Source organism: Chinchilla lanigera, unplaced genomic scaffold, assembly GCF_000276665.1.
Source record: "Chinchilla lanigera isolate Chin_1 unplaced genomic scaffold, ChiLan1.0 scaffold00011, whole genome shotgun sequence".
NCBI lineage: Eukaryota > Metazoa > Chordata > Mammalia > Rodentia > Chinchillidae > Chinchilla > Chinchilla lanigera.
In genome coordinates, this window is record NW_004955412.1 from 27,004,350 (window position 1) to 27,030,987 (window position 26,638).

Here is a 26,638-nt window from a genome sequence, read left to right on the forward strand (position 1 = left end):
CAAACCAAGTATTTCAGGAGTGTCATCTTCCCAGGCCAGTCTATATGGAAAGCAGCATTCTCTTTTAATATAAAATCATATCAATAAAATAAAACCTGTCCAAGCTACATCATTTAAAGTATGTACAATTTCAAACATAATATTACAACTTTAAGGAAAATAAAACATTTTTCAGTATGATACAAAACATGCATCTCAGAGTCACTGCTTTAAAAGAGAATGACACAGGCAAAGTTCAATTACAAATAGAATTTCGCGGCAGTACTGTAGCTGGAATGAGATATGCGACATGATCGGCCTGCTACAGATGGTATCTTGATCTTCAGAGACTCATTTACTCTTTAAAAACAAAACCCAACAAGCAAGGCTTTCTGAAAAGCCTGCTTCAAAAGACTTAGAACATTGCAATTTCACTTGTACCCGGTACAGCACCTATTACCAGCCCATTAGTGCATAAATAAAAGAAAAATATCAAAGGGAGATGGTGAAATGATATAACAGGAGTAGGGGAATTTTAATGTTAGTGATAAAGAATGGTGTGGAATTCTAGGCCAAGAAGGAACACGGAGGCCCAGCCAATTTCATGATTACTGAGCGGAGTGAAGATCAAATTCTGTGGTAGGAGGTGGGTGGGTGGGGCCATCAAGGGGGAAACAGTGGATCCTGGAAGACTAAAGTACTGAGCAAAGCGCTCTGGCCAGGTGGGACAGAGGGCAGCTTCTTTTGCCAGCGGCCAAGCAAGAGCCCACATTGCAGGATGGTTCTATCAGAGAACCTCACTCCAGGCCTCTGGAGAACAGTATGGAAAATTGGAAAGAGTGCAGATAAAGACTACAGATAAACTGGGGTCCAATTCAAGGTCTGTGGCTCATTGTGTGAACCGTGAGTTTTCACACCTGCTTTGTAGATTCGTTGTGAGGATTAAATGAGATCACAGTAACAAGCGTCATGCAGTGTCTGGTACACAGTGGTTCCGTAACATCTGTTAGTGCTGTCCCCCCATGCTGCCCAATGTCCTCTTACTTCCTGGGGAAGAGATATTAGGTAGGACTGTTTCTAGTGACCGTGCAGGGCATAAAGGTTCACAGCCTCTCATGCCTAGGAAGAACTGATAACTCCTAAATATAAAGGCTAATTATATATATTTATATTTATATATCTCAACATATAAAGGCATTTTTATAAATAAAATACAGTTAAAGGAGATAACACTTAAAACAGCGTTACTAATAATATAAATAAAGCAGTCCACAGTGAGATTGCCCTGAAGGTAAAAGTCATTTTCTCTTCCTCATGGACAAGTCCCACGTTCAAACTCAATCTTTAAAAGCAGTTTCTGACCTAAGGCTCATGCAAATACACCTGTTTCATGAATCAAACTGGCTGCCTGTGGACGTTTACTCCCTAGTTTTCTAAAACTCCCTGCGTGACAGCAATGCCGTAACTTGATCAGGAAACATAGAGTGTGGTTTTATATTTTGTGTCCCAGGACTTTGTCCTTTGCTAGTCACAGAAGTAGGGGCTGCAGGCATCCCCCACACAAAGCTTACCACATCAATGTAACATGAAGAACAAGCCTAGTATACTGCAGGCATGGTCATCTGGAATGTAGAACTTGCTTTTCTAGCAACCTAATACTGTAGCTGGCTGTGGCCTTATATTCCCTACAATCTGCTGGAAGTAACTCTTGCATAGTGACCGAGCAGAACAGCACATTTTCACTAACAGTTCTATTTATAAAAGATATAGACATATGTAAGGGAGCACTGATGCATTATACAGAAAAGTTGATTAACATAATATTCTATTATTCTATTCCACTGCAATTTCTGGGAAACTAAATTTACTTATTTATATTGGAACTTCTTAATTCTACCAGAAGTGGATATTTTTTGTATCTTTTTCCAAAGGGATATACAATCTAAGAAGGTTCAGTGACTCACACTATGAAATGCATTTAGTGTTTTGGGTTTTTGTTGTTGTTGTATATTTGTTTGAACATGGAGCAGAACAGTCTTCCAAGGACAGCTGCAATGTCCTTGTCACTCCGAGGTAGCAGTGGCTGTGATGCATAAGCTCTACTGACCAAAGCTTTAGGTGCTTGTTTACCATTACTGCATTCTGAAAAAAAATCAGGAAATTTCCCTCTAAAACCCCTTTTCTTCCAGATTAAGTCTTTCCCAACACTCTGTTATAGTTTGGATCCTGAGTGTTCCCTGAAGGGTGACAACCTTGTCCCCAGGTGGTCCCCTCTGCAGGTGGTGGGAATTAGTGGGAGGTCTTTGGGTTACCGAGGACATGGCCTTACAGGGGATGGTAGGACCCTAACCCCTTCCTCTTTCTCTTTGCTCCTCAGTTGTGATGTAAGCATTTTGGTCCACCATGTGCTCTACCATAATGTGCTGCCTTGCCCCTGGCCTAATCCAACAGGGTCAGTTGAACATGGACTGGAATCGCTACAACTGTGAGTCAAAATAAACCTATTCTGAAGTACTTTGTTATACTGATGGAAACTGACTCACAAGCACATACTCTCATCTTCCAGGTGGGTGCCCATGTTGGAAGGAGTAACTAACTATCCTCAGGTGGTATGGCACCATGAGCATATTCCCGTGGAATAGCACACTAAAGCATTTCTGCCAAGACAGGTCCCTCAATGCCTACGGTTTTTACTTAAACTGTGTACCCTTCTCTTCAAGCCAGCACTTTACAGTTTTTTGTTTGTTCCTACTTTTAGAATCAGTCAAAAGGAGCCCCATGAGGACCATTTTATAAACTAATGTAGTGTTAAAGCAGTGGGACATTAAGGCATTAACTTTCTCCCTGGCCTTTGATCTCTTTCTGCAGACTGCAATAATCCAGCCAGACCATACATTCTCCCAACAACACTGGCTGTCATTAGAGCCTGGATACTGCTTGTGCCCACGCACAGACAAAAAGTCGGCAGGTGGCATAAGCACGTTTGTGGGAGGCACCTTTATAAAATTCATCAGCCTGATCTGCCACTATAAACACTAGGTCACAACTGTGGTTGATCTGAAAATGGTCTCAACATTGAATGGCAATCTCCCGTCTGAGAGTGTGACTTCAAACGGCTTGTGCAATTCCCTCCTAGCTGAATCAGCCAACGGATCAGATCCATGGCACAAGGAACTCTTACTCTCACCGAGGGTCTTGGAAAACGTGGAATGATCCCTCTGTTTTCCAGACAATCGAACCATGCAAAACAAGGTTGTTTCCTACTAAGGGAGAAAGAAGGAAAAGGGAAGGGAAATTTTAAGGCATAAATAATATAAGAGGGCACACATTTTAAGATACATTCACATGAAGGTTACTACAAAAAAATAAATAATGATTTTCTCTTATTTGAATTAACATCCTTCACACAGTTCATTCCCAGGCCTGTTCAGTGCAGCTACTGGCTGAAAGGAAATGTGACTTGGTGTTTGCACAGCCTCAGGTTTCCTGGGGTTGCTGAAGGACCCCTGACGAGCTATCTAAAGGAATGCCAGGAGGAGACCACACTGTCATCGTCCCAGGACAGTCCTCTGAAACAGGTGGCAAAATAAGAGGATTCCAATTTAAACTTTTGTTCTCCATTTCTAAGTGGCCACAGCTGTCTCCTGAAAAACACAAAGGTTTGGGAGCATTATGAAATGAAAAAGCTGACTTTTGCACAGCACTCCAGAGATATTACTTTCAGCAATAATGAAAGAAGAGTGAACAAAAGTAGTCTGGTTATACTTGGCTTGAGTTTGAGCAAGAAGGGTCTAAGAGGTTTAAAATAAAATTGAGTTCTCACGAATAGTTGTACAATCCATCTGGGATTAAAACAAACCCTTTATAAGCCCCCAAATAGCCACTTATAGAAAGTTTACAACTCCAGAACCAACTCAAATGAAAAAGGGGCCCATGTTCACAAAATGCAATCTTCCCGCAAGTATTTTGCTCAGGCACAAACTGAATCCAAGCCTAATGGGATACATTTTCCTAAATGTAATGGGATTAACTGCCTGAGATGAAGCGTGTAAATAATAACAGAATTGCAAAGAATCCTTTATCTGTCCTATCTTTTCTTGAACGATCTAATACCCCTGCCCAGTCTCTGAAAAAATATATGACAGCATCATAGAAAACCCTCCTTGATAGAGTTCTCAGCTAAATGAAGACTATCTACAAAAACCTCTACAGTTTAAATCACTTCCCTGTACCTCTGTTAAACTCTGTGGTATCTTCTGTACAGTCAGAGTTGATGTCATTTATGTCGTCCTGACAGCAGGGATGCGGGGCAGGTATTGGTACCACACTGTTCTTGGTGCTCTCCTCAGGTAACTGGCCACAATCAGGGACCACGGAGGCCAGACACACAGGCATCTTCATGGCACTGAGGGGCTTCATTTCCAAACCATCCTGAGGACAAGGCGCTACTACCGGGACCAGGGGAAGCGGGTTGCTGCTGAATGTGCCATTGGTTTTGAAACACCTGTGGAGTTTAAACCAAAAAGAAACAGACGTATGTCTAGAGGGAGTAATCATTAAAGTGAGCTTTTTGAAATATCGTTGGACATTTTGAATTCACAGATTCTTAAGAAAGACTGGTGCTTAAAAATAATTCACAAGATTTGAACTATCAAGAACAATTCAGTACGACAGGAGAATACATCAAAAGGCACAGTAATGAAGAACAGACCGTAAATGACAGCCCATCCCACGTGCTTCCTTTGTTTTAGTCCACTCTCAGAATGACTTCCTTTTTTTTCTTTCTAGTACTGGGGATTGAACCCAGGGTCTATGCACTGAGCTACATTTCCAGCCCTTTAAAGAAAAAAAATTGAGACAGAATCTCATTAAATCTCTAAGCAGCCCAGGCTTGGCTCAAACTTGCTACCTCCTGCCTCGGTCTCCCAGGGTGCTGGGATTACAGGAGTGCATTATCTGCCCCAGCTTTCTCATGTCACTCTTAACAGGCTCCCAAGTACAGCACACAGATGGAAAGGCCACTAGCCAGTGGAAAAGATGAGGGAGAAAAAAAAGGAAAAGACAGAAAGCTAAGAAACTTATGGCCACCTGAGAGAAAGTGACCTTATAAAAGTCAACAAAAAACACACAGCTTTGAAATCAGGTATATTCTCTCTCATCCTTCGAAGAAACATTATAACGCCATTCAAAACCCAAGACGCTTATCTTTATTGAAGAATTAATGAGTAGGAGATTTCACTTCAATTCCACTCTACTTTTACATCCTGTCTTCAGCTAAGATGTGTGCTTTAATTTTCTTTTGTTCTTTGAGCTGGATAATTCTTCTAGTTCATTGACTCTTCTGAGCGCTGGTTAATTTTCCAATTCAGTTATTGTTCTTTTTGGAGCTGGAATTTTCATTTGGATTTCTTTTCAGTCTCAGCTTCTTGGCTGAAATTTTCCATATGTTCATTTATTGTGCATATTTCTTTCCCTTAGCTCCTTGAATATACTTATAATAGGTGCTAATGTCATTGCTGGCTAGCTCTCAAGGTCTCTTTCTGTTGACCTTTCCTTTTTTCCCATGAGTATTACACTTTCTTATTTTTGCATATGGACAGTAATTTTGTCCTTGTTGGATTTTCCCTCTAATTTTCTGACTGTTCTATTGTCACTGAACAGGGCCTTCTGACACCTTCTTGCTTGGGTCCCTACCTCAAGACTGCAGGAGGCCTTCAGGCAAAACCTTACACACTGTCTTGAAGGATGGACTCCTGTTCAGTTTCTGCCTGCTCTGGTTACTTTCTAGTACTTTCAAATTGTCCACATCTTATCATTATTACCTGTTGATGATAAAGCTATTTCCAGATGCCAGAGCCTCATAAATACATTTTTAATTTCTAAAACTGGGAATAAGAAAAGCTTGAGGATGACATGGCTTACGCTTTGCACGTTCAATAGGAAACATCAGGAATGACTACGCTGAAGCTAGGTAGTGTAAGGTAATAAAAAAGTCTTTATTTCTATCTTATAAACACGGAATGGTACTGGGGGGCATGTGAAGAATCAGTAAAAGGAAGTCCATGCGACTGCTCCTAGCACTTGGAAACAGCAAGTGCTACGAGTGAAGACATGAGCCTGAAAAAGAGTAAGATCTCTGTCAGTCAAACACATTCTTAATTTAGATCAACTCCAACTTTAATTTCAAATGGAAAAGTATACTCACTACACAGCTAGTGGAATTCAGACTTCGTCATCTGGAATGAAAGCAAAGTAGGTCAGGTATCCATTTGTACAGAATGAACACAGACTGGTCAATTATGACTCTCCATTTAAATACTATAGCAAAAAACACACATACCTGATTCAAGTATGACCTAAGTGTTTCCACATGTGTCTTAAGCCAGTAAAAAGTATAGAAAGTATTGGTGCAGAAGGAAGTTTGTTGGAGCAAGAATCAGAGTACGGTACTTTATATTTATTCTCTTGAACACTGCATTCATTCAGTCGTGAACTTTACTGGTATCTTCCCTATCTATATTTCGTTAGTTTTTTATACTCTCAATTTTCAGGGAACCCAGAAATTCCCTTGTGGGTTCAATGAACAGACTCTTAAATAGGATAAAATATGGGGCAAGGTCAAAGGAAAAAAGTTCTGGATTCAAACTACTATACTTAATGAGTATTGTGATCCATATAAATTATCTAATCCAGAAAAAATGTCTATTCAGATAGTATTTGCTGGATAGCCTCCATATGCCAAGCACCATGGCAGGTACTAAGAATATAAAGGTAAATACAGCAGAGATCCAGCTCCCAGTCAAGCAGAGGAGATGAACAAATATACAAATAGTTATGACATAATGTGTGTGATACAAGGAAGTATAAAAGATACTGAGGATACTCTGAGATGGCTTACTGATACATGGCTGATGAGAACAGAGCATTTCCCACATGTCTATTAAGAGATAGGTGCATATTCTTCCATTCTGTATCACACTTGATTGTCTCAAAATTGGAGAATTTATATTAGATAACAATTGCAGTGTAAAGGGTAGTCTGACTTCAACAGATAAGAAATTTCTCTGGTGAGAGGAGTCTATTGCCTACCATGATTTGTTGGAATTATTTCTTAAAAATTAAATTTCTGGCTTCCAGCTATGACCAATTTAACAGAATAGCTATACTGCTAAGAACAACTCAAGAGATGGAGGAATTTTACTGTAAATCTGCGTGAGGTACTGGAGAGCTATTAAAGTGCACAGGAGGCTGAGATTCTAGAGAGAAGATGAATATGAACCTGAGCATCGGCCCCACTTTTCTCCTGGAGGTCTTCACCCAGTTTGATGTAGGATGAAATACTGAGACATCAAGAAGAACATGGAGTCAGAAGGACAAAGTTGGAGTTCAGAGGCTGCTGAGGAAGAAGGTCCTGTAAACGTATCAGACTTTTCCTTGAGACCCGTGAAAGACTACACAACCTAACCCTAATCGTGAAGCAAGAATACACAAGGCTTTTCTAAAGACTAAAACTCAACATTCAATCAGTCCTGGCCCAGACTGGACTGAAATGATCTGTCCCTCATCCAACTGCCTGTCATAAGCAAAAGTAAATTCATCCTGGAGCAATGACACATTTTCCAGAGCCTGCACCAGTTTTTATACATAATGTCCAGAACTCAATAAAAAAAATTACCAGGCATTTCAGGAGATGGGAACAACAGAAAAACAAGTGATGCAGATACTGAATTGGTGAAGACTTTTTAAAAACTGGATAAAAATGTTCACTGAAATAGATGATCAGAATGTTAACACATAACTAGAACTGAAGGTTAATCATTTGGAAATTCTAAGACTTAAATAACTGAAATTATAAATTCATTACTATATGGGGATAAGAGCTGGGCACAGACATACAAAACGACTGAAGAGGAAGCTGTCACTGCAGTCAAGATGTACCCCAGAAGCATAAAAGGATGGAAAAACAGAACAAAGTTTAAGAGACAGATGAGACACAGTATAGTGAAAACTATGTCTGGTGGGAGTCTCTGAAGGGTAGAAAGAAGAGAATGCAACAGAAACTATATTTGGAAATACAGGCTGACTTTTCTAAAACTGATGAAAGCTCAAGCCACAAATACAAAGTTCTATAAACCCCAAGAACGAGCACAAAGAAGATTACACTTACAAATGTCAATAACTCAATGGCTGGGAGCAAAATACAAAAAAGAAAATCATGAAGGCAGCCAGAGGAAAAAGACCCATTACCCTGAAAGGCAAGAACAGCTGAACTGATGATTGTCAACAGAAAAGACAGAAACAATAAAATAATGGATTGGTATCTTTAAAAAACTAAAAGAAAATAACTGCCAACCTATAATTCAATAAACAGTAAAGAAAAAATCCTTCAGAAAGAAACATGCAGGCCGGGGATATAGCTCAGTGGCACAAGCACCTGCCTGGCAAGCACAAGGTCCTGAGTTTGATTCCCGATACAGCCCAAAAAAAGAGAGAAAAAGAAACATGAGGTTGGAGATATAGCTCAGTGGCATAAGCACCTGCCTGGCACGTGCAAGGTCCTGAGTTCAATTCCCAGTACTGCTCCCCGCCAAAAAAAAGGAAACAAAAAAGAAACATGAGAGCTGGGAATATAGCTCAGTGGCACAGCGCCTACCTGGCAAGCTTGAGGTCCTGAGTTCGATTTCCAGTTCAAAAAAGAAACATGAATTGGAGATATTTTTAGTCCAAAAACTGAACCAATTTGTTACCCTCGGATCTGTACTAGAAAAAAATCCTAAAGGAATTTCTTCAAGTTGAAGGAAAATGAGTAGCAATAGGTAGAAGAAAGGAAGCACAGAGAGAAACAAGTACCAACAAAATGTAGTATAAAAATGCTGAACAAATACTGACTGTAAATAACTGCAATATCTTAGAGGATCTTAAATGTTTTTATAATAAAAATGAATGATAAAACACAAAACTCTGGACTGAGAAGTGCAGTTAAAATGTTGTCAAGTATTTATATTGCCTGGGAAGTGGTAAAGGTACTAACAATGTTCACTATGCTCTGACTAATGCTATTGCATCCAGCACCTCACACACAGTGATTGACATACAGCACATCTCAATTTGTGAAGTAACAAGCAAGCTAACAAACATTAGAAGATCAGACTTCTTTTATATCACTTTTCTAAGCAAGTACATAAATTATTAGGGAGTAACAATTAAACTAATTGGTCAAAGTAACTCATAACAGCCCACACGCAACAGTAAGATGAGACATGCATATTAAAGTGGGAACAGACTGATATACTTACCCTTTGGCTTTTGGTATCATACTATTAGTTATCTCTCTGTCCTCGCTTAATATTTGTTCTGTTGCTTGCATGGTTTTTCTAATACCTGACAGCTTTGAAGTTTTCTTGACTTAAATCAGGACCCAGGAGGACAGGCAATGACTGCCCTCGGTGTCACATGAGATGCCTTGGACAGCAAGGAGGAGCACAGTCATGTACTTAATGGATTCCCCCAACTGTGATGCTGTCAGACAGACTGAGTGAGCTTCCGGCCTGATGGTCCATTTCTCCGCAACAATCTGAAGGCATTGTTAGTAATCTACATTTAAAAGGCAAGTATCAGATCAGAAGGAAAAGGTTCCATTTAAAAGAACTAAAATTGGGGCTGGGGATTTAGCTCAGCGGCAAAGCGCCTGCCTGGCAAGCGGAAGGTCGTGAGTTCAGTTCCCGGTACCAGAGAAAAACCAAAATAAATAAATAAATAAATAAATAAAAATAAAAGAACTAAAATTAAGCTAAGAAAAAAAATTAAAACATACTTGCCAGAATCTGAAAAACCAGAGCAGTTCCCTAAAAACAAAATATTCTCAGTTAATAATTTATTTATGTAGAGCTAACATAAATAATTTCATAATGTTGATATAATGAAATACTGAAGACTCACCAAACAATAAGATGCTCTTCTGCTTCTTTCAGTTTCTTTTTTCCTGCTCTTTTCTTTAGTTTAAAGCAAAGCTACAGGATAAAACTTGAATGAAGTTTGAGGACATTCTAACAGTCCGGTTATAAAATGCACTGGTCAGAGTGATAGTGAAGTTGTATCGATGGGGCAGAAGCTGGGCCGGGGAGACAGCGGCAAGGGCCACTGCATGGTACTGGAATTGGTGTAGTGGCCCAGCTTTATTGTTGCAAGTAAACAAGCCTATTATATATACATGAAAAATTACGGATAGCAAGATACAACTTTTGCTACCTACTCTTTACATCTGTTGTTCAGGTAAGTGACACAGGAAATAATAGCAGTATTTACTTTTATTCTGAACTGTGACTTTCAATTATCAGAATGGGGTAGATAGAAATATAATAATTTGAGTTAAATTTGTAAAGCAGCTATTACCCAAATTTTAGCATGATAAACCACAATGATTTAAAATTTTCTGGTACACTGACTCCACTCATAATCATCTGCTAATCAAATGTAAATATTTCTAGCTAACTTTGCTAACCAAATGTAAATAATTCTATCACATTACTTTTAGTTCAATTTCAGAAGCCCACATGTATCAAAGTAAAAATGGCTTTAACATGGGGGTTACATGTTAAAATATGAGAATACAGGAATTCTGTGTTCTTGCTATAAGAAAAGGGATATAATCTCTGCTCTAAATATAATTAGGTATAATATATAAAACCATTCTTACACTGATAATGCCTTAATGAAATATTCTAAAGCAATAAGATGATTACAAATATAATATCTGCATATATAAATTTAAGAGATCCAAACCTACAGGTAGTGAAAAAGAAAACGGGACAAACATCTGCAGATATATAATACTCAGTGAGATGCTCTTCCAATGCACAGTTTAGCGATTATACAATATGGTTTGTAATTTTACTATCTTAGGCTTCTCAATCTTTTAAATATAGATATTCTTGGCTTAAGGTAAAAATGTTTTCAGTGAGTTGTCTCTTGGTTAGTGAAGTTTGACAACATCAAGTAAGCAGAATTCTATGCACCTCTCCACATACAAAAGTCTGTACTGTTTTGGAAGAACTCTAATGACCTGGGACCTTTCAGTTTACTAAAATACCCTTTTGTAAATGGAAAAGACACGACTGACCAAAGTACAAGATTAGAAAATGACTCTATTATAGAATCACAAAAATAAAAAATAAATAAATGTTCTTTAATCATCATCTGAACAGCACAGACTAGAACATAGGAGATTGGAATAGTAGTACAGAATTGGCTTGGAAGAATAAGGTGCGTTGCAGCTAACTACACATATTCTGGATATTTCTGTAAACTATGTAGGGTCCCTGAAGTACTTTCTAGAAGTATTTCACTGTTACACAGCTGAATATTTATATTAAGCATGATCATGTAGAATTACTCTGTTAAATGATCATGTAAGTTTTACATTGAGATTCCTCTTTTGGTTATCCCTAAAGGGCAAGGACTAAATGTCCTCACTGTCCACATTAGAACAGGAGTTTCCTTTTTGGAATTTTTGGTGACTGCCCCATAAGAGATGACAACAAATGACTGAGTGCATCAGTGACTGGGGCAAGTAGACACACACACAGTGTATAAACAAAAGACCAAAAGCATTACTCTCTGGTGATAGGCCCTCAGCCTCCAGGTTAGAAACAGGAGACCGATTTGGAGTGATTCCCACTCTTCCCAAAAGGAAGGTATGCATCATTTAAACAGTTAGACACAGGACTCTGAATTTTTTCCTTAGGAAATAGGCAGATTATCACAGATGGAAAAAAGGCTGAATCTTGGGCTTTATATGCTTTCTTCCATTGGCTTTATGGCCAATTCTGAAGTAGCTAAGTGTCAGAAGTAGTAGAGGGACTGAGATATAAAAAACAGACTTGCTAGAAGGAAGAGTTTAGATGTATTAGGCAACTAGTTGTTTTCCGATTCAGCAAACCAACTGGGTGGATTGCCCCCTAGGCCTGAAAGAACTCCCACCATAATTAAATGTTCTCGTAGCCTCTATATCCTATTTTCATTTGAGTATAGCTGACATCTATTGGCAAAAGAGCACTCCCAAACCTACGAGCACACAGACATTTAGTCCACCATTACACAAAAACTTGGAGACCACTTGTAATAGCACTGTTTTCTAGAGCACTATGCATAACAGTTTTCTTCCTCCTCTTGACTATCAGCCATGTAGCTTGTCCTTTTTTTCCCAGATGAATTATATACATTTTTCCAAGATGATTCTTACTTGGCTATTTCCTGCCCATTTCTAGTCTCTCTAGGACCCTTTTAATGTTACTATCTCATTCTTTCCCGACGGGACCACTCAGTTTGTTCATCTGTGAATTTCATCAGTGTCCTCACTAGTCTCTCTTCCAAATTATCAAGACTGATGGCAAATAGACCCAATTTAGTGTCAATTCCTTCCCATTAAACTAGCCAGGCAACAGACAAAACACCTTTGATTACATATCCAGAGCTGCATTAATGTCTTTTGAATGAGAGGAGCAGAGAAAGACAGAGAGCTTTGATTTTATTCTGGTTTAACTTTGCTTAACTCTTGAAATGCCCAAATCACACAAAGATTCTTAGTTAAGTCTTTACTGTAGGGAACTGGCTCCCTGACAACCTGCATTAAATATGGTTCTTTCTAGTCATTCACAGTGAGCTATTACAAATTACTCTTAAAACCTGAAAAGGGTCCAAGTTTAGGGAACACAGTGAGGCAAGCAGTCATTTGTAACATGCCACAAAAGCCTCAGAATTAAATAAAATTTCTCCACTCCTCTCTTACTTGTTCTCAGTTTTTCACATCACTACTCCAGCTAAGACAATAAAGACAATGTTTTCCCTCCAGATAATTATTACTAAACTAGAGGGACAAGAAAAGAGATTGAGGGTTGGCAAGGAGTTCTTTCTCAAAAGTCCACTTCAAGAAATACATATAGGGGCTGGGGATTTAGCTCAGCGGCAAAGCGCCTGCCTGGCAAGTGCAAGGTCGTGAGTTCGGTTCCTGGTACCGGAAAAAAACAAAAAAAAAAAAAAAAAAAAAGAAATACATATAAGTTTAAACTCAATAAGGTAGAGAAAAAGGAGGGAGGAACAGCAGGGTACAGCACAGGTGAAAGTCCATAAAGGGCCCTGAAGAGGATGTGTCCACCTCTTAGGCATCGCGGAACAGGAAGGTGAGATCTGTGAGATCTGTGAGATACCACATCTAATGGGGTGCCCCCCTCCAACTCAGCTCTTCTACACTAAAGGAAGGCAGATCCTCTTCATGTGTAAGAGTTTATCTTCACTGCCAACTTGGTTGACCTAAGAGGCACTTAGGAGATTAGTAAAACACACTTGTGGGTGTTATATGGGTGGATCGTAGGAGCATAGTCTTGGGGATTAACAGGTCTCTGGCTGCCTCCTCTCTGGCGCTGTTCCCCTGTGCTCTGCTTCCAGGATGCCATAAGGTTATCAGCAGTGCCTCACCTTGTCCTTCCTCCAAGATATTCCCACCTTGGAATCAGCCGACCAGGGATGCAAACTTCCAAAACTGTGGGCCAAAACAAAGCCTTCCTCCTGAAGCTGTGTGTGTCAGCTGCGTATTTTGTCCTCACAATGAAAAGCTCACTAACACATCATTCCTGCAGTGTCTCCTAGCTCAGTCCTTGTACCCCATGACCTGCATATCACTCTTAACTCTGCATTCCATCAGCCTCCTTAACCAGTTCCTCATGTCTTTGTTCTTTTCAATTCTCTTCGACTAGTGATGACAAACCTTTTAGAGAGTCAGTGCCCAAACTGCAACCCAAACCCACTTATTTATCACAAAGCACCAACACTCCAATTAAACCTGAATACTGAGCTTTTAGTTTAGAAAAAACACCTGCTATCCAGTGCTTGGCTGCTGGGGCAACTCGGCTTTGTATGCTAACACAGGGCGCTGCATGCCCGCTGCCATAGGTTCACCACCGCTGTCTCAGGCTTACTTCTAAATGTCTTAAACACACTGAGTTCTCTCTTTATGTGTGGCAACTATCCTCGTCCATTATTTTTTCAATCTGAACTGTCGCACCTGCCACCCAATTGCCACCCATCCTCCTCCCATGCACCACCTGACTTATTCTCCAAATGGCAGCGAAGTGTTCTCAAAAGCTGGAGTCCCCTTACCATGCTGTTCTGCTTACAATCTTTCACTGACTCATCATGGCTCTGAATGACGTGATTTCACTCAGCTTTTACCTCTAACTTTATTTACTAGGTTCCTGCTATACTAGTTTTCTTTAAAAGTTCTCTGAGGACTCACATATTCTTTTTAGAGATTTAGTTCAAGGAGTACCCTCTTCCTATCCCCTGCCCTTTTACCTAATTTTAAATTCTTTGGAGCTCATCAAAATGCTACTTGCTGAGAGAGATCTTTCTTCTCTTACACATCCTTTGCTTTTCCTTTAAAGCATCCAGTTTAAATTATATATTTATCTTTATGATTTATGTCTTTTGTGAAAAAAAGAAAAGTCTCCCTACCATATGCCAACCTGCATGCAGGCAGGGGCACTCACTCGCTCACTGCCATATCCCTAGCAGCCAGCTTGGCGCCTGGTTCATTACAGACCAACAAATACTTGTTAAATGAACAACTGAATGAATCCTTATTATATTTCTCACACTCCTTATTTTATCATTCTCTTTCCCCCATCTTTATTCTTCTCTGAAGACATATCAAGGCAGCAAGCAAAAGAAGTGAGGTGATGTCTTATAAGAACAATTACATTAAATATGTAAGAAGTGAAAGGAAATCAATACTTCAAATCATTAAATATACAAAAGCAATCAGCCAAGGATACAGTCTCCCTTGGTTTCATTCCATTTTCAATTCACTTTTTCGTTCAAGTTTAAATTCTATCACTTTGATACAAGTGGTCCTAACCTGTAATATAATTCCAGTCTAGATTCCTGACAAACTTTGTTTTGTTTCTTTCTCTCTCTTTTTTAAACAATGTAGAGGATTGAACTCAGGGGCTCATATATGTCAAGCAATTCCCCCACTGAGGTACATCTAGTCCCTCTAGACCAACATTCTCATCTGTTTCCTTAACTTAGATACCAACTGGTATTTGAACTTAAAAGGTCTGAAACCAAATTCATCATCTTTCCTTAATGTACCATTTTATTAAGTTTCTTTTTTCCATGACTACCACACTGACATCTACTAACTATGTCATCTGCATTTGGAATCCTTTTTTTTTTTAAGATCCATATAAGTCAATGGCCAGGTACTACAGATGTCACTCTACAAACTCACTCAATTCCTCCTCTTCACTCCTGGATGGATATGAAGCCTTCTGCACAGCCACATCTCCCTGGTCTCCTCTCTCCAATACAGCCTGTGCACCGCTACCATTTGTTGAGCTAAAACACATCTCTGAACAAGTCACACTCCTTCTTGAGAAGCTCAGTATGAATGAGACTGCCACTAGCCCAGTGTTTCTCAATATTTAACCCATACCTCTTTTCAAAAAATCTCAGACCCTTATTTTACATTTCATAGAAGCAAGATTTTGACTATTTCTAAATATAAAATAGTGAAGTTCAACCTGTTTTTTCAAATGACTCACAATACTCCCTGCTGTATCTGAGAATCAATATTATTAGATTGCAAGCCCTCTGAAGGTAGGGCTTGGGCCAGTTCCTAGTACATGGTAACCACCCAATATATGTTTAGTAAATAGACTACTTAACTTGACGTGTTATAAATTCAGTCTACTTAGCCAATTTTATATCCTATTACTCTTTACTTCTACTTCATCAGCTGGTCAAATTACTCCACTGGGTCTCAAAGCAGAGTCACAGGACCACCAGTATCAGGATCTCTTGGGAACCCATTAGAAATGCAAAGTCCTAGGCACCATCCTAGACTTACTGAATAAGAACTTCTAGGAGTAGAGTGGTGGCACTTGTCTATAAACCCAGATACTGAAAAAGTTGAGATAGGAGGTTCTCAAGTTCAAGGCCAGTCTGGATAATTTAGTGACACGTCTCAAAATTTTAAAAGTGCAAGGGGTTTAGCTCAGTGGTAGAATGCTTATTCAACATGCACAAGACCCTGAGTTCAGGCTCCAGAACTGCACCCCTAAAAAGCAACTCTAGGAGTAGAGCTAGGAGATTTGTATATTTATAGGTACTCTAAGTGATTCTAATGTATGCCATGAAACTCAACTATTATTCTTGTATTAGCATTATCCTTCCCATTTCCATGACCATTCTTGTAATTCCTTCTACATGGAAGCACCTTATAACCTTTTCCAGGACCTGCATAGTGATCAGTGTGTTTTTTGATAGAACAGCCAAAATTCTACAATGTCTACTTGATAGGCTTTAGATAACTTCATTGAAATTCTTTTTATTGACACACTGTATTTCACACTATATTAGGAAATGAAAGCTTACTCTTAGTTAATAATGCTGATGTTCTAAGACAGTACACTGAGTATAATTTTGCTTATTTTAGAAGTAAATCGTATATCATCACCAGCAGCATTCAAAACATTTCAAGTTATGCCGTTTTGTAGGATGTTGAAAGGAGGTACTTGTTCTCAGTTTCAAAGTCATAAGAATTAGAAGCATCAGACTGAACAGTATCAATTTTCCACAGCTGATGATAAGTACTTATAAATATTTATCTATTCAATTACTAAGTGTCAAAATCACACAGTGGGTCGTGAGAGCCAGGGGAGACAACCGGGTAACCTCGGTGGCAATGAGGCGAGGAAAGACTTGCCCTTGACAGGCAAGTTCTTGTACAGAAACCTTTAAGCCTGGGAGAAAGAGAAGTTGGTTTTTCCAAGCCGAAGAGAATTCATCTAAAGGAATCACAGACTTAAGCAGTGGGAAAGCCCAAGTCCACTTACGGTTAGACCAAAGGTCCTCACATTATGCCATTCATCTGTGTAGGAACACTCAAGACCTGCTGATGGCCATGAGAACCATTAGGGACAACACAGTATGTATTTAGGCAGAACCACTCATTCCAGTTAATCTATCTGATCGCTAACCAAGTGTATCAGTCAGCTTTACCAGTTCATGAACATGTTTTCCTAACAAACTGTGGTAAAGAACATGCTCAGGACAAAGATATAGTTTAAATATATGAATATTTTCAAACTGAGGGTAACAGAAAATGTAACTATGTAACTCTCAGTACATAAAGCAGGCTGATAGCTCTTGCTAATATAAAAGCGTTAAGATGGGCTAAGTAAATGATGACAAAAAATCTCCAACAAGATTTATTGCTTGTGTTCAAAGACTCTCAGAACATGTGCTGAAACAATGAACTTTTAATTCTATGGTTGGCAATATCCTTCTTCAAGTTCTGGTTTTAGTAACAACTTTTAACCTTTTAATTTATTTAAAAATTATAGGTCAAAACTGTTTTCAGTAGTAAAATATCCAAATTCCAACCCATACTTCAGTTATTTTATGTACAAACCACCACTATAATGTAATTTTTATAGTTGTAGAATTTTAGAGGCTGGAAGGATGTTGAGACTATGCAGTCTTATTCAGTGGTGGCGAACCTATGGTAGTCATGCTGTAGCAGGCTGTTTATATCACTGAAAGCTCTGAAAGGTTCACCATCACTGTGTATCATCATTATGTTGAAGAACTAAGATGTCTATGCAACTTCAGTACAAGAAGCTTGATGATCCTTTGGAATTAATATAAGAGAGGTAGCATGAAAACTTTCTAATATTCTATGTCAAAATTTAAATCCACATATTCTAATTCTATCCAGTATGAAATATTGAGTATATGTCACTTTTAAAATTAAAAATAAAAACTAAAAGACAGAAAGATTTTAATACTTAAATTACCTAGTGTAGGAAAATTTCAGTAATATTACTATGAAAAAAATACTACTACGTACATAGGAATATTGTTTTTTCATTTTTCATTTGTTTTCAGTACTGGGGATCAAACCCAAGGGCGCTCTGCCACCAAGTTAATCCCGATCCTTTTAATTCAGTTTTTAAAAATATTGAGACAATGTCTCACTAAGTTGCCCAGGCAGGACCCAAACTCAAGGCCCTCTTGCTTTAGCCTCCTTCACTGCTGGGCTTACAGGCATGAACCACTGTGTCTAGCTTGTTTTTTTGTTTCCTTTAACATTCAAACATAGTATTTTATCTTCATAATGTCCCATAATATAGAGTGGAATATAAGAGTTAAGAAAAAAGAAAGGTTGTAAGCAGAGAGTGACTCTAATTTAACACTTGAAAAAATATCAAACCTTTTAATGATATTTCTTTGAGAAATTTAGCCTTTAATATTGTTACTATACGTCTCAAGAAACTGAGGCACAGAAAGATAAAAATTATAAAGTAGGAAAAATGAGACATAGCCTTCAATTTTAGGCTACAATTTTTGAGTTTTATATCTTAGGTAAAATTTCAAAAACTTCCTTTGTTGAAGGAAAAATAAAGGAACACATATGCCTTATACACAAAGACCTGTGTGCATACCCGTGAACATACCTATTGTTGTTCCGACAATTTCGACAGTTAACACATTCCAGAGGGTCAACCTGAGGGATTGCTGTGTACATTCTGCTGCCCTGGTCAAGAACGAAGTCCAAGAGAAAAGAAAAGAAGAAAGTGCTGAAGGCACTGTAATCCATTAGCCAAATAACCACAAGTACATACATCATGTCAATAATGAATGGGTACCTGGTACATCTGAACCTACTCCCTGAGCAAAACTATGCTTATTATTTATTACGCAGAAATGAATTCTGTATAATATGAAACTATACTCCAACAACTTAACTCTCATGTTTTTCCATATATTTCTGTACTGGAAAAAAAGGCAAACGAAGGGAGAAGGTTAGTCACTTGCCTCCAATGTTTCAAATCTACTGGGCCCCAAATATACCATACATCATAACCTCCTATTCATTTTTCTTTTTCTAGCAGTCACGGAAAAGCTTTAGGTGGTGCCAGTTGGAGAAACAGGGTGTGAAGTCTGCTTGAATGATGTCACAACAGCAACCCATCTTTACTTTCCTGTAATTATTTTGATTAGGTCTGTTCACTTAGCTACAGTAAGTCTTAAAACATGTCATATTTTTCCAGATGGAGTAGATTCTCAGCCAGCAATGACCTGGGGGGCAGCATTAATATTTTGATGTTGCTTTTGGCGGAAACTGCCCAGCAATTAAGAAAAATGCCCAGATTAACACATACCTCATTGTAAAATATTCACTTGACATAAACAATGGCAAACTTGAAGTTAAAAACCGAACTGGCCTTACAGTTAGAGTCAGATTCTGATTTTTGATGAAAAACAGCAGAACTGAACTTGATAAGGGTGGCAGAGGTTGTCACACTGGACTCAAACCCAAAGTAGGCCTTTAACATTGGGAAAAGCTCAGGCAGTTGTTTTTCCTAGAATACTTTCCATTTCCATTCATCTCAGAACAACAGCCAGAATCTAAACAAACCAAAACACTGAAAATTTTCAGCTTTACTGATCCATCTAGCAGCAGGAATTATTAAGAAAATACCGAGACTATTCCTAGACTATGTTCATGCGAGTGAACTCCAAAGATTCAGAAAATGAAGTTTACAACCTATAGAATAACCTATTTAGTTGAACCACTAAACATGTTAAAGTTAATGATTTTTATGAACACTAGCATTAAATTCCCTATTTCCTCCCACCTAAAGATAAGAGTAAGAAAACAGGTTAAAATCATAGATGATAACTTCTAAAGTTGTATCCTTAGTGGGGCAACTATTATGTAGATAGCAAATCACTGTTCAAAAAACCCCAAGTTCCATGTTCAAGCACTATAGCAAACATTAGCCTTGTTTTTTCTCCTTATGGAAACAATGTGGGCTACCCAAAATTTAATGCTCTCTCCTTCAGCTTCCTTTGTAGTGTTTGTAGCTTAGACCAGAAATGGTGGCTGAAAAGTTTAGGAAGTCTGAATATAAGCCCTGACATTCCCCATAAATAGTAAAACCATTATCCTCTTCTGATAAATAAGATCCACTGAAGTAAATTAGATACTTTTTTCTAAAAAACATACAAAACGTGAGTCATGTAAAAGCCATAGATTTCCAGCTTTAAGGTACAAAAATGCATGTCAGTCTTGTTCTCCAAATGCAGTATTTGGAGATGAAAAAAAACTAAATATTACTTCAAATTATAGCACTGTATAGATGATGACAAATTTATCCATAATCAGAACAATGACAAAAATCTAAATGAATACTTAATTTGATCAACTAAACAAGTTATTTGTTTAGTTAAGAACAATACGGGAGCACTTCCAACCAATATTAATAAACCGGATTTCCTAGTGCTAGAGAATACTTTTAACCAGCACAAGTATGAAATATGCCAGTTATTCTATGCCCATTTCAAACATTAAACTATACTAGCTAGTTATCTCTAAAATAAGGTCATTTTAAGGGCTTGTCACTCCTTGTGGCTAAATACTAATATTGTAAAATGCAAAAAGCTTACAAGCCACAATGACAAAACACATTGGAAAAACAAACAATAACTTATGATAGGTCAGAAGTCACAACCTGGTTGCTTGTAGACATGTTTTGTGTGGTCTTCACAATGCTCTGAAAAATCTGGAGCCAGAGGTGTAGTTCAGTGATACAGTCCTTGCCTATCATGTCCAAAGCCCTAGGTTCTATCCCCAGTACCACAAAAAGAGTGAATTCATTCTGAGCACGAATATATCTAGTGACTTCACCTGGATTTACAGACGTTTTAAAGGATCAAAAACCCTAGCAACACTAGGCCCCCTTGCCAGCTGCAGGCACTAAATTGAAGCTGCTTAACAAGGTCCCTAGGTTGCTACCCCTCATTCCCAACTTGCTGCCACTTCCCTATCTCGCAGACTTCTCAGCATATGTATTTTCATATTCTCTCCAAAGAAGCTGAATGTAAAATATCTGCTCTGCTCTGTGCCCAGTGGTTTTACCATTTTATCTCAAGAACAACTTCCGCTGTGTTCTTTACTGATATACTACTTTATGTGTTAAATAATTTAAAAATAGAAATCAAACTGACAAATACAACTATTACCTAGATCAAGGGACTACTGGTGATACATACTATTTATACCCATGGAACCTGCATGGTTTCTGTAACAAGAAAGTCAAGTGATGACCCTCCTCTGGTAGTTGGCACCCTGAGACCCAGAGGGGCTGTCATTTATAATTTGGTCTCTTACATTTACTAGATGATGAGGATGTTCAAACTCCACATGTGTCCTGGTTAGTGAGTTGGTGTGTGCAGGGTAGAGCCCTCCATTTAAGCTCCCGTTGACCATGCCACTGACTCCATTAGGCACCTTGTGATGGAGATGGGCGCAGCCATTGCTGAGGCTGCCGTTGCCCAGGAAGCCTGCGTGAACACTTCCGTTGATCCGGCTGGTTCCCGGGAGAGTAGCACATTCCATCATCTGCCCATTGATATCTGACCCTTGGTAGAGATACCTCGGTGGGTCATATTCTGTTAAAAGAAAAAAAAAATGCAAAAAATAAAAGAAAGAGTCAGATACTGAAAGGAATAATCTTCTTGCTTAGGAAGTTTCAATACTGAAACCCCTGAGATGCTACACATAGATTAAAATAAAATATTCTGAAACACTGCCATAAAGCCTACGTTAGAGATGTACTTTAATAAAGTCACTACTGTTTTCTTCACAGTGTGGAGATATATAGAAACTGTGAGTTAACTATGATTCCGCCAGTAGGAAGAAAAATTAACCAGAGAGAAATCACCCAAGTGAGAAAGAATAAATTGTATGATCTAAAACCATCGAAGTATTGGCAACACTAACAAACAATGCTTAAATGCCTACCTGTTTCAAAGGGCTTAAAAAGCATGGTGAAAGCAGCAAATAAAGACTAACTTTAGATAGGATATTTCAAGTAACAACAAGCAACATTTTAAAGAAAAGGACAGTGTTTTATACATTCACTGACTATTCACATAGCCTGTCAGCCATTATAGCCCATTTGGAGGTTGTACAGTTCCAAGCAAAAGGCTACAATATTTCCTTATATTAAAAGCATTTAAACACATTCTGATTTCTGTAAACACCATATTAGATATATTTAGAAAAAGTAAAATATCCCTTAGAACCATAGTATCTAAACTGTACAGTATTTGTTGTTGAGGGTTTCATACTTTCGTCAAAGGCATTTTAGATTGCATTCCTGTACTTTCTCAAGCAGGTATACATTCAGTATGCCTGTTTATCTTCTCCACCAACCTACAAATTTTGAGAAGGCAGGGACCACGTTTATTTTAATTTATCATTTGTCCAGCATAATACCTGGCACACAGAAGACAAGTCAATGAGTTATCTTCTGGTGAAATGAAGTAATGTCAACAACTTATTCAACACACATTTTTGTGATTTCACACACACTCACATAATTAGAGGTAAGAGCATCAGAACCATCTAGAAAAAGGGTCAGTCAAATAATCACAACCCTTTCAGCCTGACTTCATCACCTCTCTCCATCTGTTGAAAGGTACTATTTCTTTTCTTGAGCTATTAACTAAATGGCAGCCATATGATGAATAGGGTGACAACCACTAGAAGTGCCTGTCACTAGGGGTACCCTCTTGTTTCCTTTCTTACCCTTATTCTAGGGCTGAAGAGGAAATTGAAAATCTTTTTCCCACCAAAAATCTAAAATCCCTGTTTGATTTGAATATCATATTTTATAATATCTGAGGGAATAGGAGACATGAGCTACTAATTTCATAACAGTGCCACCACCAACAGTGCAAGCACATATATTATTAGACATTTAGCAGGGAGTGGACGCCACTCCAGAGCAATTTAGGTACAATAAGTGCACAGACATGATCATGTAATCTCCACTTGTATGATTCAATGACAGTAATTTTGAAAAGTCTTCACTGCGTTCCTTGGAATCAAGCCCTTTCTACACCCCTGCTGGCCAGATTTACACCAACTAGAAGCTGCTCCTCCAGCAACTCCAGAGCACACGTTTCCAAGGCTCATCCTCTTTGGTGGTCCCACAAAGCCAGAGTTTCCTAGCACTAAGTCAGCTATTTACTTAGAGACCTGCTTAGTTTTGGCTTTGGTGTTTATTACTGGGCAATTTAATTTGATGCTCCACTTACTTTGGCTGACAGCTAGCATGGTTTTAAAGTCATCTCCTCTGAATGAAGGGTATCTAACGGGTTTCACACCATGACACTAATACATGCAAGTATTAAGAATCAATATTTATTCTCACAATATTTTTTCATACCATCTTTAGAAAAATACAAGGACATACTTATAAATGACTTACTCTGTATGGCATTCTGTTGGCGACTCTTCCACAGGCACATTGCAATGAAAACCATAAGAATGAGGACCATGACACCAAGTACACAGCCAACGATGAGATACAACATGTCACTGCTTCTGGTCAGACTAGTTGCAGGCCCAATGTTTCCTCCATTTCCGGAAGAACTTGGAGGCGTGCTCAGGTCTTTGATAGGATACTCGGAAGCTCCAGGGACACGTTTCACTAGTTGAAATATAAAAGAAAACATGATGTCAGAGTGAATACAGAGTCGATGAAATGGTTTACTCTCTGAAGGAGGTCTGGTGAGGAATTCAAGCCAGTCTGTTTACACTCCCTGCTGAGATGATCTGACCACCAGTGAGTCACAAAGAAGGCTCCAGCTTACAAACCTAATGTGCCAATGTTTTAGTCCACAAATTTTAGAGAAATCATGAGTATCGAAACACACACACTTGGTCTAAATTAAACTGCTACATGATTATCTACTTAATTGTACTTGTAGAAGACTCCCAGAGCCTTGAAGTAAAAGTACTTCAGCTTATGAATGGAACAAAAACTCCTTTCCATCTGACGTACTTTGCACTGATTAAAACTCAGAATTATACACTTCATACTTTTACTATGTCTTAAAAATAACCACATAAGAAAATATGGTTTTTCACTATTAGAATGGCTACATATAATCTGCAAATTCCATGCTTAATATTAAGCATTCCAAAAATAAAGGTTTTGGGAGTCTATGTAAATGTGATACTTTTACCTAATTCACTGGTATTCTGGGCAGTATTTCTAAACAAACAGGTGAGACGTGAACCTATTCTCTCCATTCCCAAATCATATGTTCTCAATGCTCTAAATGTCACAGAAAAGTGGTAGAGCACAGGGGTTGACAGCATGGTCTCTGAAACCAGATCACCCAGATTTATATTTTATTTCTACCATTTGTCACTAGCTGTATGACTTTTACCATCAGGAACCCCACCTTCTGCATTTGGAAAGTGGGGATAATAAGTTCTATCACAAGGTGTAAAGAAGAGTGCTATGGCTTGATGTCACCTCCAAAACTCATGTTGAAATTCAGTTGCCATTGTAACAGTGTTAAGAAGTAGGACATAGGTGTAATCCCACTAATCTGGGAGGTTGAGGCAGGAGGACAGCAAGTTCCACTCTAGCCTGGGCAACTTAGCGAGACTCTGTCCATTTTTTAGACAGGTGCTCTAGCCAACATATATAGTTCCACTGGGATAGTCTACATATGTGTACCTAGAAAATGGTCCAAAGTAGGAATTTCCTTAGGAAAATCTATCAGTAGTCCAAAAAAGTGATCCAAAGTTTGGAACTGTAGCACTGCCCAGGGAGAAAACACAGATTCTCACTCCACTCTTACCTTTAGTTTCACAGATCATCACGTTGCTAAACTCGCTCTCTCCTCCTTCATTGAAGCACTGCATTTTAATGTCATATGAAGTTTCTGGCTGCAAGTGGCCAATCATGTGCCACTGCTTTGACCCTAGAGGAAAAAAAATAAAGACAAACTGCCCATCATATACTCTAAATGATAATATTAATGTAATTCCTCAATATTTTCAGAATGAGATTGGAATAGCACCCATTACTACCTCATACAGCGTGTGGGATAAAAACATACTTCATATAAGATTTTAACAGTGTACCGTTGATAAACAGCACTTCTACTAAGTGACATGAAACCAAGTAGAGATGAATTAAAGCTACATTTGTTATCAGTAATTCTTATTTTATTAAAAAAATTAGTGGTCTTTCATAAAATCACGTTAATTTTATGCGTAAGTAAAAAGATACCTTAAGTCTTTTGGCCCTTTTTTATTACCAGCAAGTCAACCCATGTGTACACCTACCAAAAGCAATACCACAAATGAATCAGCAAACAGTGCACTACCCATAGCAAGGAGGCACTTAAAAGCAATGCCTTCGCAAAACTCTCGGTTTCATTACCACAGGCACGACATGAACTGACAGACAAACAAATGCCTCAGTAAACAACTGAGAATCAACCAAAAGCAAGCTCTCCTACAGGAAACCCTCAGCCATTGCTCCCAATGCTATTTTTCTATTGAGTCACGGTCTCCAAACTGTATAAGGATCTCTAATAGAATGATTCTCTTATTCATGGCACGCAGCCAACATTTCACTTAGAAACACTCCTAAACTGAACACTCGGGGATAAATTACTCTCCGTTTTCACTTCCATGGACCTGTGACAAACTTCCATAAATAGGGACACTTTTACCAGATTTAATGAACTCTTTGAGCACTCTTAATCCCCCCTAGAAAACAACTCTTCAAACTGTTTCCACTGTTACATAGAAATTCAAGTATACAACCAACTGATTTAAGAATTAATTAAAGGGAGAGAGGGAAAAACAAAACAAAACAAAACCACACATGAAAGTCCAATCTGCTCAGCTGACAGACCAGTACAGTATCCCAGGCTCCTTTCTAATTCAACACAGACAAAAATATTTCAGTCTGGAAGCATGACCTTCTTTCTGTGTCACCTACACAAAACCCCTCTCACATGCACTCTCACATTCTATAAGGCAGAAAAAATTCTGCTTGCTTTAGGATCAAGGATCTCTGAAAGGTTCAACAAGTAAGGAATTCTGTGCCTCATTTATAAATGTAAAGAGAGCCCCCCTGAATTATTTTTACTCAAATACTGGTTGAAGCTGGAAAAGACCTATTTCTAAATCCCAAAAGCTTCCCCTGAAGACTTCTATTTTTACTTCGGCCTTGGGTCTTTCCTGACAGGTCTCACACTCACCTACTGTAAACATTCTTATGAATGACTGCTCCCTAGGCCTGAAGTCTTCCTTTCACAGCACTAATGAGAATGCAATTGAACCAGCCTTCTGATATGTTACTAGGACAAGTTTTTATATACAGTTAGATTCATATTCTATTGTTATGATAATTCTTCCAATGGCTAAAATTATAAGAACTATCAGCAAAGAGAAGGAATTTTTACTGATCAAGTGCATTACTAGGTTTCAAATCAATCAATCAGTACATATCCATTGCTAAACAGGCAGTTATTTTCCAAAAGGATGTTTTAGAAAAGGAAAAGATTTACCAAAGAGAGAAACAAAAACAGGGACTTAAATACCAGAAAAATCTCTGATACTCCAGAACCTGACTCCACTTTACAAGATAAAAAGTATTCAGCACAAAAGTTCTGGTATGTTGGACACAGAGTTTAAATGTGGAACTTAATTCAGAAAATGGGATGCTTAAATAATATAATTATTCTTTTACTGTATTCCAAGTTAATTGTTTCA

At 38.4% G+C, this 26,638-nt stretch overlaps 1 protein-coding gene across 9 annotated transcripts in view; it reads right to left on the reverse strand.

Moving 5' to 3' along the window:
• Window positions 1-41: 41 nt before the first annotated feature.
• Window positions 42-26,638, reverse strand: part of Cdon (cell adhesion associated, oncogene regulated) — an 89,578-nt gene continuing 62,981 nt past the window's right edge. For 4 of the 9 annotated variants that reach the window (XM_013511115.1, XM_013511117.1, XM_005378484.2 and 1 more), the window contains 6 exons: window positions 24,709-24,831; window positions 23,322-23,543; window positions 21,215-21,495; window positions 18,495-18,574; window positions 4,212-4,483; window positions 42-3,623 (listed from right to left, as the gene is read on the reverse strand). In XM_013511115.1, coding sequence (XP_013366569.1) covers window positions 3,457-3,623; window positions 4,212-4,483; window positions 18,495-18,574; window positions 21,215-21,495; window positions 23,322-23,543; window positions 24,709-24,831 — 1,145 coding nt within the window. In that variant the 3' untranslated portion in view covers window positions 42-3,456. The other 5 variants (XR_001232897.1, XR_001232898.1, XM_013511118.1 and 2 more) reach the window with 5 other exon arrangements.